The sequence below is a fragment of the Maniola hyperantus genome, chromosome 14, assembly GCF_902806685.2.
Source record: "Maniola hyperantus chromosome 14, iAphHyp1.2, whole genome shotgun sequence".
In the NCBI taxonomy this organism is placed as follows: Eukaryota; Metazoa; Arthropoda; class Insecta; order Lepidoptera; family Nymphalidae; genus Maniola; species Maniola hyperantus.
In genome coordinates this window covers 7,422,092-7,436,511 of record NC_048549.1, presented here as the reverse complement: position 1 = coordinate 7,436,511, position 14,420 = coordinate 7,422,092, and the positions used below count along the sequence as shown (strand labels likewise).

The window sequence follows — 14,420 nt, the reverse complement described above, 5'->3', positions numbered from 1 at the left end:
CTTTGTATGCCAAAAGCTGGACATTTGAGTATCATATGATTAACATCAGCCTCCTCATAATCACAATAGTTGCATTTTTTACTGTTTAGTATTTTTATTTTATTCAGGTGTGTTGGCACCAGACAGTGACCAAATCTCAGTCTATTCATTAATGATGTAAATTTTCTAGATTCACACTTCGTTTTGAAATACCATGGTTGTATTGGTATTTCCTTTTGAATTTCCGCATACCATTTTCCTTTATTTTTATTAGTCACATCCCACACTTCACTCCACAATTTCTTTTGTCTTATTTTAATTGTATTGCATAAATCCGTAAATGGCACCTTGATGCTACTTGAACAATCTTCATAAAAATTACTTTTTCTTGTAGCAGAATCAACGACTTCATTTCCTGTTATGCCTCTGTGGGAGGGTACCCAAACAAATTCTATATTAATTCCCCTTTGTTTTAAATTAAGTAGTACATTTTTAATTTGGAAAATAATATAAACTAATTTATAATTACTAAAATTAAAATTATTTATAGCTAAAAGAACACTTTTCGAGTCTGTTATTAAAACATAGTTATTAATTTTAAACATTAATTCTTCTTTGATATATTCCAATGCCTTGAACAGGGCCACGCATTCAGCAGTAAACACACTGCAGTCAGAGTTTAATTTATATGATCTACATTTTTTTAACTGTGAATCATAAAAAGCAGAACTTACAAAGTTCTCATTTTTAGAACCATCCGAATATATCCTATAATAATTTTTACAATTTTCTTCAATGAACAATAGGAAGTCTAAATTGGATTTAATATCAGTGATGTGTATTCTATTTTCGAGGTTTATTACATCATAGTGGCAATCATACATAGGCCAAACGTCATTCACATTTATCTTACTAGCAATACTATGCATATAAGTCATAATCATTGACATAGTAGGTCCTTTACCGGAAAGAAGTGCTTCCGCTGTAGGTTGTAGAGTTTCAATTGATGCTTCAGTAACTTTTAATAAATCCTGTGGAAGTAATAATTTGTTTACCAAGTTAGAGTTAGCGAATAGTTGCTTCAAACAAAACTTTTCAGCCAAATAAACACGTCTCACCGGCAAAGGAGGGATACATGTTTCTACTTCCATTGAATTAATAGGTGTAGACCGCATTGCTCCACTTATTATTCTCAAACCTATATTTTGAATGACATCCAATTTTTTCAACAACGATGGATTAGTTTGCATATACGCAAGACAACTATAATCAAAATGACTTCTAACCATACTATTGTACAACAAAGTCAAAACTTTGGGATCTGAACCCCAAAATGTACCAGCTAAACATCTAATAAGATTAATGCTTTTTAATGCATTTTTACAAATGTAGTTAATGTGAGCATCGAATTTTAGTTTTGTATCAAAAATTACTCCTAAGAACTTCTTATTTCTTACAATTGGAACATCTAAGTTATTATATTTAATGTTTACATCTACTGGTCCACCAAATACCATGCATGAACTTTTAGAGGTATTAATACTTAATTTTAAAGTGTTTTGGTAATAATTTTGCACCTGAGTCAATGCTGAATTAACATTATTTACAGCTATTTCTACATTTTTATTTACACTATATAATAACAAGTCATCTGCAAATTGTAAAATTTTTACATCCTTTGTTGTTACATATTTCTCAATTTGAGAGGTATATAAATTGTATAAAATTGGAGATAATGATGCACCTTGCATAAGGCCTTTACTTGTTGAGTTAGGTCCATGAAGTATATTATTATACTTAACATAAAACTTTCTGTTATTTAAAAAATTTGATAGCCATTTTAACATTTTTCCAGGAATGCCAATTTCATGAAGAGAAGTAATAATCTGGTTTAAATCAACATTATCATAAGCACCTTCTATATCCAAAAATACACATACTGCAGCATCTTTTGATAACTTACAGCTTCTTAAATCCGATACAAATGATGTCAAACTCTCATTAGCACTTCTTCCTTTTCGGAAACCGTATTGGAATGTAGGTAATAATTTATTTTTTTCTGTAAAATAATCTAATCTCAGTTTCAGCATTTGTTCAAATAATTTTCCTATGCATGATGTTAGAGATATTGGTCTGTATGAATTACAATCAGATGAAGATTTATCAGGTTTTAAAATCGGTACTATACATTGGATCTTCCAACTCTCTGGAACACATTGATTATCCCATAGCCTATTAAATATATCAAGTAAAGCTAATTGACCTAATTTATGCAATTTTTTAATCATTATATATGGAATGTTATCTAAGCCGGGTGTAGAGTTTTTTCTTGATTTAAGTGCTATATTAAATTCTGCAAAAGTGAAAGGCTTTAAAAGTAACATATGCTTGTCAGAATCATTATTAAATTCGAAAACAGAGGTATTTAACGTTGTGTTATTGTTATCATGTTTAAATTTTGAAATAAAATCGGGAATCCATACATCATTTTTATGCTGTGGTGGGTTTTTAATACGTTTAAACATTTTCATATAATTCCATACTCGAGTAATAGGAGTATATCTATTGAATGTTGAACATAACTTGTACCAACTATTTTTCTTAGCATCCTTAATTATTAATTTTTTTTGTGCATCCAATTGTTTATAATTAATGTAATTTTTTATCAACCCATTTCTTTTATATAACTGTAAAGCTTCTCTCGAATTTTTAACAGCAACTTCACAGTTTTCATCCCACCAAGGAGCAGGAGTTTTAAAAAGTCTAGGACCTTCAATTTTTACATAAGGAACGAATTCTTTTCTAAGAGTATTTAAAACTTCACAGAACTTATCATACGACTGTGAAGGATCTTTTTCATCAAAAGATATACCTTTAAAGTACTCCTCTGATTTTGCATAATATTTGGTCCAATCTGCTTTATGAAATAGAAATTTCTCTACTTTGTCATTGACAGAATATTTAGATGGAACTAGGCTTAATTTTGTAAATGTTGGATAGTGGTAACTACCCAAAGGATCGTCACCTACTGACCATTCACATAGAGGTGCTAGTACGGGACTCACCCCTGTCACATCAATAGCAGAGCTATTTGCATTAGGTCTTTGTACTGTAGTAGATACACCTGTGTTTAACAGGCATAGGTCATGTTCATCAAAAATTTCAAACAATGTTTTGCCTCTTGAATTTGTACAATTGCACCCAAAAGCAATATGATGCGCGTTAAAATCTCCTGAGACTATACAAGGTTTTGGTAAGCTAGCAATAATATTTTTAAGTTTATTAATTCTACAATAATTGTTATTTTTATTTTTAGGTGGACAATAAACACATAGAATCGACACGGAACCTATATTAGTTTCTAGAGAAATTGCTATGGACTGGACATCTTGATAAAATTGTGTTGGCAATATTTTATATTTTAATGTATTTTTTAATAAAATGCCTACTCCACCATGTTCATTATTTGCATTTTTTCCTACAAAATTATATCCTGAAAATCTAATAGGATTACTTGTATTTTTTTGCCAGGTCTCATTTAATAGCAAAATATCAATATTATGTTGTTCCAAAAATGTTTTAACCAAGGGTTTCTTATTGTTAATACTTTGGATATTATGCTGCACAATAGTTAGGTGAGAATCCATTATATTTTACTTAAATGTTCTAAAAATGTTTCTTTGATTTGATTAGTAGTCTTAATATTATTAGAGTTCCCTATTGTAACCAAAGTGTTTACTATGGCTCCTAAAAGCTTAGAGTTATTTACAATATCATTGTGTGAAATTTCTGTCTTTGTCTGTGTAGTTTGCTTAGGCTGTGAGTATGTAGTTTGGTTTTTTTCATATGTCTGAGGGCTCTGAGGCTTTGGGAGTGGAGGGAAACTCGCACTACTTATTTGAACTACTTTTGAGTAGGTTTCTTTTTTGTTCCTCTCCATTCTCGCTGCCTTTACAGGACACGTTTTTGATATTGCAAGATGCGCACCCCCACAATTGCTGCACTTCAGTGTATCCGTCGTGCAGTCCTTGTAATGGTGCTCACCAGCGCACCGTGAGCATATTTGCTGATTTTTACAAATTTTCCCATAATGGTTAAATTTCATACATTTAAAACATTGCATCAAAGGAGGAACATAAGTGAAAACTTTGTATCTCCAGTTGTCCAAATAAATATACTGCGGTAGACTAGTACCGCTGAAAATTACACTGATAGTGGAGAGAGGAATTAGCTCCTCTCCCACTTTTTTCAAAAATCTCTTTACACCTATTACTTCACTTTCCGAGGAGAGTTTATTGAATAGTTCCTGATTGCTAGATTCTTTTGGAATAAACCTAACCACCCCTACCCTTTCCACAGAGGACGCCGGGATGAACGCTCGAAGTTTATAAACTGAAAGGCACTCGTGCTTCAAAAAGTCATTAGCCGCTGTCGCTTGTTTGAAGACAAGCATAATTTTAGTAGCGTTTATGCGCCTACTTTCACTTACACCTTTTACTTGTTTAAAATATTTGGATACCACTAGGGGATTTTTGTTTCCTAGTTTGATATCTTCTGTGCTTTCTACGTATACAGGGAATTCTGAATTGGTACTAGTATCGCCGTACGCCCGGCGATACCCTGGTTTTATAAATGGTTTGTATTTTGCACCATCACTTTCAGAGGGTTTCTCCTTTTGCATTTTCTTCCTCTTTTTGCCCGCTGCTGGTTCCAAATCACAGCCGTCACTATCTGACGGCATTGTACCACAGTTTAACGAAAACTATTTACAAAATAATGTACTATTTACACTCAAAAACTATATTTTTAACAATTTTCAATTAAAAAGCGCACTTCGCGTTTCCCGCCAAAAACGCAAGTCCAAAACTAAAACTAAAACCAACTAAAACAAAGAGTAAATTACAAAATATCTGAGCAAAATATAATCAGCACAGAGTACATTGAATAGGTATTTATTATTAACTGATTTATTTTTAACTGGTTGTACGGCTCTGGGTACTAGCCTTTTGAGCCAATAAAGTGCCCCGTAAACGTTCAAGCATGTTTGTCAAATTTTACGTGTTTGACAAACATGCTTGAACGTCTGCGGTAGTTTTTCACGTGTTTTTCAAACAAACAATGTTTGGCAAATTTGATTGACCGGTATGTTTGTCAAACATGCTTGACGATGTACGGCTATGTTTGTCAAACAAACGTTCCATTTTAGCTCCATATTTCTTTCAGTAAATTTTCATGTGTGAATATATCTCGCTGTTTGAACCATTATCGTGCCCAACGTCTCCTTTTTTCTTTTTTTTTAAACACATTGCTAAAGTTAATGCAAGAAATCCTTTGTTCGCGGTGCTCATCACTCATCGCAGTAGGTAGCCCTTTCTGGATTCTGCGTCAAAAGTGACGCCTTGTTTGACAAGAGTGTTTGACAATCCTGTTTGACAGACCTGTCAAGATTGTCAGGATTGCAAAACAGACGTATTTTTGCACCGTGCTCTTGTGTTTGATGACGTCATCAAACAAAACTTCAAAATCGTAAAATTTGACAAACATGCTTGACCGTCTGCGTGGCTTATAACTCCAATCAAGTAGTTTGCTTCCAATCCAAGTGAACGTCAAGACCACAGACTATCCGGAGATTCTTAGTCTGTGAGAGACAAGATCAGACAAGATCATTAAGACAGCACAGGGCGCCTGAATGGAGTATAGATTATAGAACCCAGAGCCGTAAAACCAGTTTAAAAAAAAAAGTGAAACAACAAAAAGCGGCAATGTATTTATTTTCAAAGTTTTTTTTACCATATTTGTATTAAAAATCAAACAAAAGTGGATATGTTTGTTTTATCGGAAATGAAAGATGTAATCCGAGTTACACCTGAACATTTTCATCAAAGTTTAACAGAATCTATCACTACCTTGTTAAACAGGAAACTTGCTAATAAGGTAACATTTTAGTATTCATTTTTATAATTATTAGTTCGGGATCAGATATAAAAATATTTACTTAAAATAAACAATATTAACTGAATTAAACTAAAACTTAAACTTAACCTATAGACGTAGCTTTTACAATTAATTTAAACCTTTACAATAATCATAACCTAAAATAAAATTTCTGGATAATGTAATGTATGCAAATTCTGAGGACAGTTGTGCACAATATTAAAATAATTCTACAAAATTGTGTAACGCTTTATCAAACAAGTTTCTTAGATGACAACACAGAGCTGCAAGACTGGACATTCACAACCAAATGGTTAAAAAATTGTAAAATTTGAATAAAACCATCTTTTTGCTACCTAACTGAGTTAATTTTAACTTTTCAGGTAGTGCTCAATGTTGGCCTATGTATAGCGTTATTTGATATAACACACGTTGGACATTCATATATATTTCCTGGTGATGGTTCGTCCCACACTGAAGTTAAATTCAGATACATAGTATTTAGGCCTCTAGTTGAAGAAATTCTAATAGGAAAAATTAGAAGTTGCAGTAGAGAAGGAGTACACGGTGAGATTGATAAACAAATACATAAAACTTTATTTGTTTTTCCAAAATTTTTGTAAAATCACTCTATTCTGTAATGACTTCTGCGCCTTAGTCTTTAGTATCACATGTTGGTACACCACTATCCATACTAGTTTAATAAGTGCGAAAGTGTGTCTATCTGTCTGTTAGCTTGCCACGGCACATCCGGTTAACCAATTTTGAAGAAATTTGGTAAAGAGATAGCTTGCAACCCAGGGACTGATAGAGGCTACTTTTTAATACTGGAAAATCCAAGAGATTCCCATAGAATTTTTTATTTCTTTAGTAGTATTGCCTTCTAACAGTATCGTATTGCGTAATTGTAGTCACAATGGGATTTTTCGATGATATTCTAATACCTGTGAATGCACTACAACATCCATCCAGATTCGATGAGACAGACCAAGCATGGGTATGGGAGTACCCAAAAGAAGATGGAGAAAAGCATGATTTGTTCATGGACTCAGGTGATTATCCATACTTATATTATAAATGCGAAAATGTGTCTGTCTGTCTGTCTGCTAGCTTTTCACGGCCCATCCGTTTAACCGATTTCGATGAAATTTGGTACAGAGATAGCTTGCATCCCGGGAAGGACATAGGCTACTTTTGATCTAACTTAAATCCACGCGAATGAAGTCGTGGGCATCATCTAGTTTATAATATTCAAATCCATACTTTCATTCATTCTAATATGTATTATAAATGCGAAAGTGGGGCCGATTCTCTAGTACACAATCTCTAAACTAAACTAAATTAACAGGTCTAAATCTAGTGCTTTCCTTTTCCGCAAGCAACATTATGAAAGGGATAGCAATAGATTTAGACGTGATATTTTAGTTTAGTTTAGAGATTGTGTACAAAGGAATTAGCCACAGTGTCTGTCTGTCTGCTAGCTTATCACGGCCTATCCGTTTACCCGATTTTTATGAAATTTGGTACAAAGAAAGCTTGCATCCCGGGGAAAGACATGGGCTACTTTTTATCCCGGAAAATCAAAGTTCCCACGGAATTTTAAAAACCTAAATCCACGCGGACGAAGTCGCTGGCAGCATCAAGTACCATTTTGTACCATATAAATGAACTAACCGCCAGGCTCAGTTGGTCACGTGACGCGAGAAATATACATAATATACCTACGGCGGTACACCCCTTCGACGACGCGACTTCAACAGCTTTCTGCTTCTATTGGTGTATAATATAAGTTATATCCTGTAGTGTGAAATGAGCTCAACACTTATCTCTTTTGAGAGAGAGATTACGCGATAAAAACAGTTGTTTATAAAATTTTAGACCACAGCTCTGTGCAAGCTGAATTGCACTTTAACTGTTTTGAACAAGAATCGCTTTTTATTTTTAAATCTTTGTGAAGTGATCCTTCCATACCTCGAAGATGCAACGAAGTATGTGCTAAGAAACAAACACTAAGAATACAAAAAGCCATACGTTTTGGTATGAATATAATTTGACAAAATTCACACTGCCATGCCCTGGACTGGGCAACACATTGGCCCAGCGTATTGGCCTAATATGTTGGGGCCATCTACTAGGCGTAAGCCTTTACTTAAGACAGAGTTCTTATATTTTCCAGGTGAATCAATAAGGTTCAGGGTGACAAGTGAGGCATTTGAAGAGAGTTTACCCTCTGGCCCTCCCGGCACAGAGTGTCCAGTACAGACAGTGGCCCCATACAGACTTGTGGGTGGTATCAATGAACCAGGCCTCGGCTTATTGACGTGGTGGGAGACACCGGACCAAGACGACGATGGTGATGAAAATGAGGAACAAGAAAATGATGAATAAATATTTTTATACTATTTTGAATTTTAATTCCTCCTTAATTTTCTACGTTGATAACATGGTTTGCGGTTGCTCGTATATTTGATCACCTTATAGATTGTGATGCATGACTGGTGCTAATTTGGTTGCACACAATCTAAAATTGGCAGGCTTAAAACTTTTGAGCTGTCAAAGTCCCATGTAAAGAAAGCTATGTGTATAATTAATTTATTGTGTACACAATCTCAAAAATAAAAACCGGCCAAGTGCGTGGCGGGCCACACGCAGTGTAGCGTTCCGTAGTCACAATTAACCTCGAAAAACAGGTATAACTCCTTAACCTGTGAACCCTACTTAGCCATGATAGTTTGCCCTTAAAATTGATTATATATACTACTGCTGTAATTTTTTTTTACGTTCCTATAATATACTACCATTTGTCTGATAGAGAGGGGGACACGTCTTGACTCTAATAAAAATTAGCACTTTTAAACATCATATTTTACAAACGGATCTACTAGACTATAAATCGAGTAATGATGTTCCCACACCTACAGTATTTTTAAAGAACCTATTCAACGACACCCCACATTATGGGGTGGACGAGAAAAAAAAATCATCCACACTTTAAATATTTATCACAATTTTATTTCACCACTTTGCCGGCGTGAATAATATTTATACCCATGCCAAATTACAGATTTCTAGCACTAATAGTCTCTGAGATTAACCGAGGACGGACATGGCGGTCTTTTTCTACAGATTATAAAATTAACCACAATCTCAAAACTAAACTAAAATGACAGGTCTAAATGTATTGCTGTATTGAAGAAGGATAGCAATTTAGACCAGTCTTTTGTGTACAACAGAATTAGCCAGTCTTAGCTGTCCTGTGTTTACAACCGAATTAGCACAACTATCTCTACCTATTACGGTTCACGAGATACAGCCCGCTGACAGACGGACGGACGGATAGCAGAGGCTAAGTAATAGGGTCCCGTTGGCACCTTGGGTTGGAACCCTAAAATAATATCTATAAATAAAATCAATCTTTGATTTGCAACAAACGATAATATATTTTTTACTTTAAACATAATATATTGAATACATAATACTACTTACACAGTATAGGATATTTCTTAACATATAAAAAATCAAACATTTAAGCTCAAAACAACAGCCTTCACTTATCACATTGGATCATACAAAACTTGCCAAAAATAAACCTAAAACGTACATAGATTATAATTATTATATACCTATTAATTTTACAATAATATGAACTGGTAATCTCATATGATTAACATTATTTTACAGTATAATACGATTTAGTTCAGAACAACAGCTTTTCAAATTCCCTACAATATTTCTCTGAGAAATAAAGCCAATATTTGTAATGGCCAATGGGAATGTCAAATCACTCAAATCTACTAAAGTTTATTCGACGATTAAAAATGGTCTAACTACATTGGTGTGCATGTGTCCAGGCATAGTATCAAATTATATTTAAGTTGCGCGTGTTGCGTGTGCGTGACAAACGAGGGAGAGAATACAAGAGTGGGTACGTTATTGCGTGCACCACAGGGCAAACCCTTAATGCATGCGCATGCAGCGAACATGAGGCATGTTCACAGGCATACGTCTGGGTAGTTAGCGCATGCGTCTAACGCAAGTTGACAGCGCGCCAGTGTAGTTAGACAAAACCAGTCTTTATAGGCGTAAGTAAGAACTCCGAGGCGATTGTTTCGAAATCACACATACACACTTCCCAAATATTTTTATTCGTAAGTACACAGTACTATGGTTTATTGTTTAAAGGTGGAGTATAGAATTTAGAATAGAATAGAATAGAATAATGTTTATTCGAGGTATATAGGTGGTACATGGTGTAGGCAATATCGTCCTGTACAGCAGTGCAACACCTCGAACAGGTAGGCCACTCAGCTTGTGTTGAGACGTCGGGCCCCTCAGACACAAACCTCTAGAGCAAACATCTGAGGTACCAGACGCCCCAACGCTGATTTTCAGTGACCGCCTTTTAAATATTACCTAAACGTCAGTGGCATAGAATTTAGGTTTCTAACGTAATAAACTAATAAACTGGCTAATGAAATTACTATAGGAATAGCCAGAGATAATTTATTACAAGTATAGATTGCTAACTTCATACATTCATTCGAAGCTCGCTTAAAACTCCTTAAAGTCGCCGGTACCTCGCATTTCGACTCCTTATAATGGGATGGCGTTACTGTGTAAGCTGAAATGTGATTTATCGAATCTATTTAGTGGCATCTATCAAACAGCTGATAAACTCAAATTTTAAGTATGACGCCTTCCCTCAGCAGTCAAGGTATTTGGTTTGTAAATCTCAATATCCGGGTTCGAATCTAGCTAATTACATTTTTACATTACAAAAATTGTAACAATAACAAAAGAGTAATTTTATTTTAAAGTGTCAATTTCGTCACGCCATCTACTGGCATTTCGCAAAACTCCTACAGCTATCTAAAGCATCCTAAGATTGTTAAATCTATAAAATATTATGGATTTCATAAAGTTCAATGAGTCATTAAATAAAATTATGAATTTGCTATTTTCAATGGTGATGTTGTGAAAATATTGTATTTTATTACTAAATATAAATTAATTTGGTAAACCAGAAGAGTAAAATATGATATTTCATCGAATCACTTTTATTTCATACGAGCCAAGTAACGCCATCTAGTAATAGTTTTGAAATAGTTACTAATAATGGCAAGTGAGCACTATACGTCTTGTAATAAATTATCTCTGGTATAACAAACATCTTGGAAATTCATAATACATTAATCATAACTGCTAACGTTTTTTAATCAACTAAACCTTAAAAACATAAGTATTAATATTTAAAACAGTTAATATATAAAATAACTGTAGTTCTTTTAAACGCTTGTGCCCACCATTATTTTAGTTATGTTATATAATATTTCTATGATTTCACTAAGTTAACTATGAATTTGAAGAAGCTTACTAAAAAAAACTATCACTACTTGATAGCACCTATAAAAGCTTACACAATTCGTATTGTTTTATTACCAATAACATTACATTAACTATAGTACGCGACAGGTCGAGATGGCAATTGGGTGGGGACGCCCCACACGCCCGCAGTCCCTGCGCTACAGCAAATGAACTGTCGCATTGCTACTGCTTTAGCGTTGCTTTCGCTACTGCAACGTTTTACGTAATCACCCCGCCGGTGCGGGATAGCGCGGGTATGCGGGGCGTCCTCCGCGGCCCTCCTCATACCCCGATTGCCATCTAGACCTGTCGCGTACTACACTAATTGAATTCTCTAAAAGCATTTATCTACTTTAACAGTTGAAATCTGAATTTAATATGTATGTACTACTCTCCTACATAATACAATACAAATGTTTCAGTTTTTGAATCTATAAAATCTTTTCTTTTTTAAACTGGCTTTATACGGCTCCGGTTTCAAGCCCTTTTGCGCCTTAAAATCTTGAAGTCAACGATTTATATCTCTAATCTATATGTTACAACTAGTCTGTCTTGCTGTGCTTACTTTGACATCTGTATCTACTATTAGAGAGCCTGACTGACTATAGACAATAATCCGTCAAATAAATGCGGGTATGATTATGATACTGACAGATGTTTAAACTTTTTTTTCACTATTATAGTGTACGCCTTAGAACAAAATTAGACGCAAGACTCCTAATTATTAGGCCGTACACATGACTACAGATTCCAGAAGTTTTGTACTACAAACTAGAAAGCTATTTAATAATTAGCTAAAGATCCGATATTCTACCCTTGACTTGAGTAATAGGATATTTTACCCTTTTTTGAAAAGTGATAAGAAACTACCACAAAGATTACAAAAAAATATTCGAACGATAAGTACAATCAAAATGCATTTAAATTTTGTATTTCAAATTTCGCCGAAAACGCCATCCGCCATCTTTTTAGATTCATGAGCTGTCATGACGTCACACGGATTGGTAAGTAATGGTGTTTTCTTAGTGAAATACATTACAATTTCAAGCCATTTGTGACGTCACTGTCGGAATTAACACGGCGGCTACGGTATCAAGCGTTTTGGATATTTGTAGAACAGATAAAAAAGTGAAATCTTTAAAATGAAGTATAAAATTCATTATATAATTTTATAAGCTGAAATTAACATTTTTCGATTGCTTATTGCTAATACTATCTTGTTTTATGCATTTTTAGATTTTTGCTTAGTGTAAAATACCGTATATTTGACGAACTATAAAAACTAAACATAATAACATAAACATAACAATAACAAAATCCTTAAAACAATCACAACATATGACCAGTATGGGCAAATTATATCAACAGTGGAGTTCACTGGTATATTTAAAATGCTACATTAAAATATGTAATAGGATGTGTAATGTAGGTAGATTGAAAAAGTATTGTCACTCGCCCCGATCACTACGCGAATAAACCAGTATGCGATAGTCCGTGTTTTACTCAATACATTACATTGGCGCAGTTCGGTTTTGTTTTAAAATCATGCCTTTTGGCAAAATTGAGCCTTTTGAAGTCGGCTCCCACAACTGGGATGCATATTGTCGACGAGTGAAGCAATTTATCGAGTTAAATAAGATCGATGAAAAGTTGCACGTGGCCACGTTGGTCACTCATGTCGGCATTACGTGTTACGAATTGATGTGCGACTTATGCTCACCGGATTTACCAGAAAGCAAAACGTTTGAACAATTAGTGAAAATTGTCAAAGATCATTTGGAGCCACAAAGGTCGGAGATCGCAGAGAGGCATATGTTCAGGCAGCGGAAACAATCGCAAGGGGAGGCAGTGAGTGATTATCTGAAAAGCCTTAAGCACCTCGCCAAACATTGCAACTTTCAAGACACTCTTGAGGTCAATTTAAGAGACCAATTCGTTTCTGGGCTTCACAGTGAAGACATGAGGTCTAGATTGTTTGCCGAGCGGAACATAGACTATAAGCGAGCAATCGAGCTCGCCTTGGCGCTCGAGGCGGCAGAGAGGCACGCAGCGGAGGCGGCGTCTGGTGCAAGTGGCAGCGTCGTTCCGGAAGCGCTGCACCGCATCAGATCCTCGACGGCGCGCGGGGAGCGCGGGCGCAACGAACGGCACGGAAGACGCGAGGGAGGCGGCCAGGCGGAGGTGGCCGGAGCCAGGGCCAGCTCGGCTGGCGTCGACGGCTCGCGACGTGATTGCTGGCGCTGTGGGCGCAATGAGCACCCACCCTCTAAGTGCAAATTTTGGTCATATACCTGTGACACTTGTGGGCTCCGTGGCCATCTAAAAGTCGTATGTAGAAATAGTGATAAGTGCAGTGAGAAGTATAGTGATTCGGTGAACCAGAGGAACCCCAAAGGTCAGTTTTTTTTTAATGATTCGGACGACAGTGACTTAGGATTTTACAATATAACGTGCGATAGCAGCGATGGACCTTATTATCTCAAATTAAAAATAGAAAACTCAGTGGTAAAATTCGAGATAGATACTGGGAGTAAGATCTCTGCAATTTCAAAGTATTTTTATGATAAACATTTTTCTAATGTACGTTTACAACATAAGAATTTAAGATTAAAATCTTACACCGGTAATGTTATCGAACCGTTAGGGTATATAATGGTAAATGTTAACTATCAGTCTTGTTTGCATAAGTTACCCTTGTTTATAATTGAAAACGGAGGGCCTCCGCTACTAGGTCGCACTTGGATTAGGCTATTACAAATAGATGTTACAAATTGTTATAATTTAGCCGAGAAATGTACAAACGATGATATTGAGTTATTAAGGAAAGAGTTCCCTGAGGTATTTGCTGATGGGCTAGGGACTTTTAAAACTCCAATGCAATTGCACCTGGCTGATAAAACTCCAGTATTTGTGAAGTCGCGCGCGCTTCCCCTCGCCCTCCGCGCCCCGGTCGAGCGCGAGTTGGAACGATTGCAGCGAGATGACGTCATTTATAAAGTAGATCGATCAGATTACGGAACACCGATTGTCCCTATTATAAAGAAGAATGGAGATATTCGTATTTGCGGAGACTATAAGATAACGATTAATCCGTTATTAAAAGATTTTCACTATCCTCTTCCACGAATCGAAGATATATTTGC

The 14,420-nt window shown here is 35.4% G+C and overlaps 1 protein-coding gene across 2 annotated transcripts; it reads left to right on the top strand.

Annotated features, from left to right (window-relative positions):
* The first annotated feature begins 5,695 nt into the window (after positions 1 to 5,695).
* On the top strand, positions 5,696 to 8,315 carry Polr3H (RNA polymerase III subunit H). 2 transcript variants are annotated; one of them, XM_034975207.2, is made up of 4 exons: positions 5,696 to 5,913; positions 6,297 to 6,480; positions 6,825 to 6,965; positions 8,090 to 8,315. In XM_034975207.2, exons 1-4 carry the CDS (start codon positions 5,803 to 5,805, stop codon positions 8,299 to 8,301), a joined length of 648 nt encoding a protein of 215 aa, XP_034831098.1. In that variant the 5' UTR covers positions 5,696 to 5,802; the 3' UTR covers positions 8,302 to 8,315. The 2 variants fall into 2 exon arrangements, with proteins under 2 accessions (XP_034831098.1, XP_069359274.1); XM_069503173.1 differs by lacking the exon at positions 5,696 to 5,913 and adding an exon at positions 5,963 to 6,226.
* Positions 8,316 to 14,420: the final 6,105 nt, after the last annotated feature.